Source organism: Monodon monoceros, unplaced genomic scaffold (genome assembly GCF_005190385.1).
Source record: "Monodon monoceros isolate NGI ecotype Baffin Bay Population unplaced genomic scaffold, NGI_Narwhal_1 Super_Scaffold_12, whole genome shotgun sequence".
NCBI lineage: Eukaryota > Metazoa > Chordata > Mammalia > Artiodactyla > Monodontidae > Monodon > Monodon monoceros.
This window is the reverse complement of record NW_021703768.1, coordinates 115491608-115498547: the sequence shown is the minus strand read 5'-3', so window position 1 is coordinate 115498547 and position 6940 is coordinate 115491608. Positions and strand designations below refer to the sequence as shown.

Genomic DNA, 6940 nt, shown 5'->3' with positions numbered 1-6940 from the left:
TTACTGTCGATTTCCTCTTTTATAGCTGTTAGCAGTTGCCTTATGTACTGAGGTGATCCTATGTTGGGTGCATTTACATTTATAATTGTTATATCTTCTTCTTGGATTGATCCCTTGATCATTATATAGTGTCCTTCCTTGTCTCTTGTAACATTCTTTATTTTAAAGTCTATTTTATCTGATATGAGTATTGCTACTCCAGCTTTCTTTTGATTTCCATTTGCATGGAATATCTTTTTCCATCCCCTCACTTTCAGTGTGTATGTGTCCCTAGGTCTGAAGTGGGTCTCTTGTAGACAGCATATATATGGGTCTTGTTCTTGTATCCATTCAGCAAGCCTGTATCTTTTGGCTGGAGCATTTAATCCATTCACGTTTAAGGTAATTATCGATATGTATGTTCCTATTACCATTTTCTTAATTGTTTTGGGTTTGTTTGTGTAGGTCCTTTTCTTCTCTTGGGTTTCCCACTTAGAGAAGTTCCTTTAGCATTTGTTGTAGAGCTGGTTTGGTGATGCTGAATCCTCTTAGCTTTTGCTTGTCGTAAAGCTTTTGATTTCTCCATAGAATATGAATGAGATCCTTGCCAGGTAGAGTAATCTTGGCTGTAGGTTCTTCCCTTTCATCACTTTAAGTATATCATGCCTCTCCATTCTGGCTTGTAGGGTTTCTGCTGAGAAATCACCTTAACCTTATGGGAGTTCCCTTGTATGTTATTTGTCATTTTTCCCTTGCTGCTTTCAATAATTTTTCATTGTCTTTAATTTTTGCCAATTTGATTACTACGTGTCTCTGCGTATTTCTCCTTGGGTTTATCCTATATCGGACTCTCTGCGGTTCCTGGACTTGGGTGGCTATTTCCTTTCCCGTGTTAGGGAAGTTTTCGACTATAATCTCTTCAGATATTTTCTCGGGTCCTTTCTCTCTCTCTTCTCCTTCTGGGACCCCTATAATACAAATGCTGTTGTGTTTAATGTTGTCCCAGAAGTCTCTTAGGCTGTCTTCATTTCTTTTCATTCTTTCTTCTTTCTTCTGTTGTGCAGCAGTGAATTCCACCATTCTGTCTTTCAGGTCACTTATTCGTTCTTCTGCCTCAGTTATTCTGCTATTGATTCCTTCTAGTGTAGTGTTTTTTTTTTTTTTTTTTTTTTTGGCGGTACGCGGGCCTCTCAATGTTGTGGCCTCTCCTGTTGCGGAGCACAGGCTCCGCATGCACAGGCTCAGCGGCCATGGGTCACGGACCCAGCTGCTCCACGGCATGTGGGATCTTCCCGGATCGGGGCACGAACCCGCGTCCTCTGCATCGGCAGGCGGACTCTCAACCACTGCGCCACCAGGGAAGCCCTAGTTTAGTTTTCATTTCAGTTTTTGTATTGTTCATCTGTGTTTGTTTGTACTTTAATTCTTCTAGATTTTTGTTAAACATTTCTTGCATATTCTCGATATTTGCCTCCATTCTTTTTCAGAGGTCCTGGATCATCTTCACTATTATTTTTCTGAATTCTTTTTCTGGAAGGTTGCCTATCTCCATTTAGTTGTTTTTTGGGGGATTTATCTTGTTCCTTTATCTGGTACGTAGCCCTCTGCCTTTTCATCTTGTGTATATTTCTGTGAATGTGGTTTTTGTTCCACAGGCTGAAGGATTGTAGTTCTTCATGTTTCTGCTGTCTGCCCTCTATCACATCTTTTTAATCTGTTCATATATTGACTTAGGTTGCTTCCCAATCTTGGCTATTGTAAATAATACTGCAATGAACATAGGGGTGCATATATATTTTCAAATTAGTGTTTTTGTTTTCTTCAGAAAAGTACCCAGAAGCGGAATTGCTAGATCATATGGTAGTTCTGATTCTAACTTTTTGAGGAACCTCCATATTGCTTTCTGTAGTGGCTGTATCAAGTATTTATATTCCCACCAACAGTGCACCAGGGTTCCCTTTTCTCCATATCCTTGCCAACATTTGTTATTTTTTCTTTTTGATGATAGCCATTCTATTTGATGTGAGGTAATATCTCCTTGTGGTTTTGATTTGCATTTCCTTGATGATTAGCGATGTTGAGCATCTTTGCATGTGTCTGTTGGCCATCTGTTTGTCTTCCTCGGAAAAATGTCTATTCAGGTTCTCTGCCCATTTTTAAATTCATTTTTTGTTTTTTTGATGTTGAGTTGTATGTATTGAATATTAACCTCTTATCAGGTATATTGTTTGCAAATACCTCCTCCCATTCAGTAGGCTGCCTTTTCATTTTGTTGATAGGTTCCTTCACTGTTCAGAAGCTTTTTAGTTTTATGTCATCCCATTTGGGTTTTTTTGCTTTTGTTTCCCTTGACTGAGGAGATATATTCAAAAATATATTTCTAAAACTACAACATTGTGAATCAACTATAATTCAATAAAATTTTTCAAAAATATATTGCTAAGACTGATTTCAAAGTGCATAATGCCTGTGTTTTCTTCTAGGAATTTTATGGTTTCCTGTCTACATTTAAGTCTTTATTCCATTTTTAGTTTGTTTTTGTATATGGTGTGAGAGAGTAGTCCAGTTTGATTCTTTTGCATGTAGCTGTTCAGTTTTCCTAAAACCATTTATTGAAGAGACTGTCTTTTCCCCATTGTATTTCCTGTTTCCTTTGGCATAGATTGATTGACCATATAAGTGTGGGTTTATTTCTGGGCTCTCTGTTGTTTTCCATTGATCTATGTGTCTGTTTTTGTGCCAGTACCATATATTTTATTATTTTATTTTATTTTATCTTTTTTGACCATGCTGCACGGCATGCATGGTGTGAGATAGGGGGTCCAACTTCATTCTTTTGCATTTGGAAATCCAGTTTCTTAGTACCATCTGTTGAAGAAACTATATCTTCTCCACTGAATGGACTTGATACCATTGTCAAAAGTCAGTTGACCATATATATATGGATTTATTTCTGGCTCTCAATTCTATTCCATTGATCTATATGTATATCTATATGCCACACTGTTTTGATTACTGTAGCTTTATAGAAGATTTTGAAATTGGGAAGAACAAATTCTACAACTTGATTTTTTTCTTTTTTCATGATTGTTTTGGCTATTTGGAGCTCCTTGAAATTCCATATGAATTTGAGGATTGTCTTTTCCTTTTCTGCAAAAACAACTGTTGGAAATTTGATGGGGATTGTGTTGAATCTATAGATCACTTTGAGTAATATTGACATCTTAACATCTGAATGTTATTAAATCTATCCATGGACATGGGATGTCTTTCCATTTATTTAGGTTTTTAAATTTCTTTTGGCAATGTTTTATAATTTTCAGGACACAAGTCAGTTAAATTTATTCCTAGGTATTTTTTTCAAATCCATTATAAATGAATGTGATTTCCTAATTTCCTTTTTGAATCATTCATTGCTGATATATGGAAACACAACTGATTTTTGTGTATTGATCTTGTAACCTACAACTTTGCCATATTAATTTATTAGCACTAGTAGCTTTCTTTGGGATTTTTTAATACAGGCATACCATGGAGATGTTGTGGGTTAGGTTCCAGACCACCACAATTAAGCAAGTATTGCAGTAAAGCAAGTCATACCAATTTTTTGGTTTCCCAATGGGTATAAAAGTTATGGTTACACTATTCTGTAGTCAGTTAAGTGTGCAACAATACTTTATTGCTAAAAAATGCTAACCATCATCTGAACCTTCAGTGAGTCATAATTTTTTTGCAATAGTAACATTAAAGATCCCTGATCATAGACCACTATAACAAATATAATAATAACGGAAATGTTTGAAATATTGTGAGAATTAGCAAAATATGACATGGAGACACAAAGTGAGCAAATACCGTTGGAAAAATGGTGCCAATAATCTTGCTCTTGCTCAGTGCAGAGTGATCAAAAATCTTCAATTTGTACAAAAAAAATGCACCATCTGCAAAGTGCAATAAACTGATGGAGATCTGCCTACATATAATAGGGTCATGTCATTTGTGAATGGACATAGTTTTACCTTCCTTTCCAGTTTGGATCTATACTTGACAATATTGCATAATGTAAAACTTATTGTTTCAATTTTTTTTTAATTAATTAATTAATTTATTTTTGGCTGTGTTGGCTCTTTGTTGTTGCGCACAGGCTTTCTCTAGTTGCGGCGAGTGGGGGCTACTCTTCCTTGTGGTGGGCGGGCTTCTCATTGTGGTGGCTTCTCTTTTTACAGAGCACAGGCTCTAGGCACATGGGCTTCAGTAGTTGTGTCACACACAGGCTCAGTAGTTGTGGCTCACGGGCTCTAGAGTACAGGCTCAGTAGTTGTGGCACACGAGCTTAGTTGCTCCGCAGCATGTGGGATCTTCCCAGACCAGGGCTCAAACCCGTGTCCCCTGCATTAGCAGGTGGATTCTTACCCACTGCACCACCAGGAAAACCCCCTGTTTCAATTTTTAATGCTCATTTTCTTATTATTCTTAAAGTGATTTTGGAAACTGTTTTTGAATTGAAATAGTATATATTGAAGAAATATGTAATCATTAATTAACGTAAGGGTTTTTTTTTTCTTTTTTCCGTAGATTTGGCTGGCTGATTGGTTGCTGAAAAATAATCCCAACAAACCCAAACTTTGTCATCATCCAGTTGCAGAAGAACCTTATTAAAATAAAGCTCTCAAAGAACAAATCACGAACTATCTCACTGTAAAAGGCATGCTTCTACTTAAGAAAGAAGTAACTCCTAAGGGTTTAAGTAACTACATGTGACATAAATTATTTCTTAAAAATAAATTTTAAAAGAATAACTATTTCATGCAGCAGATAACATGATCTAAAGTAAAATACTGGTTTAGAGTATGATTTTTTTAATAAGAAAATTGTATTAGCAGGATTAGGATGTCAACAAAGTAACTGCAACTTTTTATTTTTACAGTTACAAAGTGGTATTCAGTTAAGAGAACAACAATTCATATAGGATGCAACAGAGACAACTGAAGATAATAAGATACCATTTCTATATGTAACTGATTTTTGCTGTGCACCAACAAGAACCTACTTTAAATTTCTCTGCCAATTTACAACCTCCATAATGTACTAGGCAAGGTTAGTAGCTATTGAAAATACCACCAGGACAGGGATAGCTAAAGACACATTTGGTAGTATGTTAACTATACACAAAAGACACTATACAGTTTAAAAACAAGTTTTGCACAGCTTTACAGTGCAAGACATGGTCCTCCATCTCTCTGAGGACTTTTGGAAAACTCTGAGAAGGTGACTGGGTACTTCTTGTGCTCCTTCTGGCAAGTTTGCCCAAAGAATGCATATGATGGTGCTTCTTGGTCTCTTAGGATATCCTTTCCCATATTTAGTTATTTTTCCTCCGTGAGTCACAGTCATCCAGTGCCCATCTGGCTCTCACTTGCCCTGGTGAGGAGGAGCTCATTGTGTTGCAATGGCTGTCGATTTAGGATATGATTTTAACAATGATGTAAGCATTAAGTAATAGAAGGCTGATGTAAGATATTGCTTATTATTTTTTAATTTCGAGAAGATATGGAATTTTCGTTATATTTTCCCTAGCCTATATTCTATATCTACATGCATAATTAATGCATAGTTCAGACAGCTGAGTTAAAAAAGTATAAGTATGTAAATAATTACGGGTTTTTTCCGCTATCCAATAATAGAGTGTTCCTATGAAACCTTTCGTAAGCTGAAAGGGTGTAATGTGAAGAATCAATTACCTTAGTTCACAAGTTGCTAACAGATTCACAGAATCAATTGGGATAAAGGCCAGGTGTTCACTGACAGTTCAAAAAGCTATCACGGCTTGATGCTGGGATGCTGAGTGTAGTTCCCTAGGAATGACATTCGTGGTGCTACTCTTGTTGCTCGGTGTGCTCACTGCCTCTGAATTGGCTCATTGCAAAACAAATAGTTCTGTTTTCCCTTTTTGCCTTTTATCATAAAAGCAAAAATCCTCTTCAGATTTCTTTTGGTTAGTTAAAACAGATACGAATGCAGGTCTTTCGTAAGAGCAAAGTGGCATCAAGTGAACTTTCAGAAAGGGGGGCTACCTATATTTAGTAAAATGAAAATGGTTAGAACTCAATTATAGTTTTAACCAGTCATATATAATTATTTCCTCAACATTAATAAGTGCCCTACAAGGGTGACCGACAGTAGCATGACAACTCATTTCTGGTTGTATCACTGAAAGTCCTGCATCCTGTGAGGCCCCTTAATCCTTCACAAAATGGAATGATTGGTCCCTCTACCAAAGTCTTTAGGTTAATAGTTCTCAATTATGTTTTTGTGATGAAGTGCTAGTTTTCAAAAAATGAAAAATTCTCAGTTATTAAAGAAATTTTAATTTACTTAAAAAAAGATCCAAGTTGTAAAAGACTTTTTTTAAGAGTAAATAATTAAACTGGCCTCATCTCTTCAGAAAGGCAATGTCATTATAAAACAAAAAATGGAAATGGGGAAGACCAAAGAAACACCTTAACCAAAAGCAATGAGTAGCTCTTGCCTAAAAAAACATCTATAGAAGAACTTTGGGGGGACAATTAAGGAGATTTAGATATGGACTAAATATTAGGTGATATTAGGGAATAATTGCTAAATTTCCAAGGGTCAAAATGATATGGCCATAAAAGGAGAATATCATGTTTAGGTTATGCATTCTGAAATTTCTAGGGGAAATTTTTTGATGTTTGCAATTTATTTTCAAATGGTTCAGCAAGAAATATTTTTATACATGTAAAGATAAAACAAAGTTAACAAAATATTAACCATTGTTCAGTCTAGGTGGTGGGCACTCTAGTGTACTATTCTTTCAACTTTTCTGTGCTTTAAAACTATTCACAAATGAAGTTGGGGAAAAAAGATCTGTATGTTATTATCAAAAGCTGGTGATCAGTTTTTCACATTGTTGATAGGGAAACATTCAGATACTATATAG

At 35.8% G+C, this 6940-nt stretch overlaps 1 protein-coding gene across 1 annotated transcript in view; it reads left to right on the top strand.

The window, feature by feature from the left end:
• Positions 1-4719, top strand: part of NME5 (NME/NM23 family member 5) — a 26870-nt gene extending 22151 nt beyond the window's left edge. The window contains exon 5 of the mRNA XM_029217541.1: positions 4555-4719. Coding sequence (XP_029073374.1) covers positions 4555-4568 — 14 coding nt within the window. The 3' untranslated portion in view covers positions 4569-4719. The remainder of the gene's footprint in view (positions 1-4554) is intronic.
• Positions 4720-6940: the final 2221 nt, after the last annotated feature.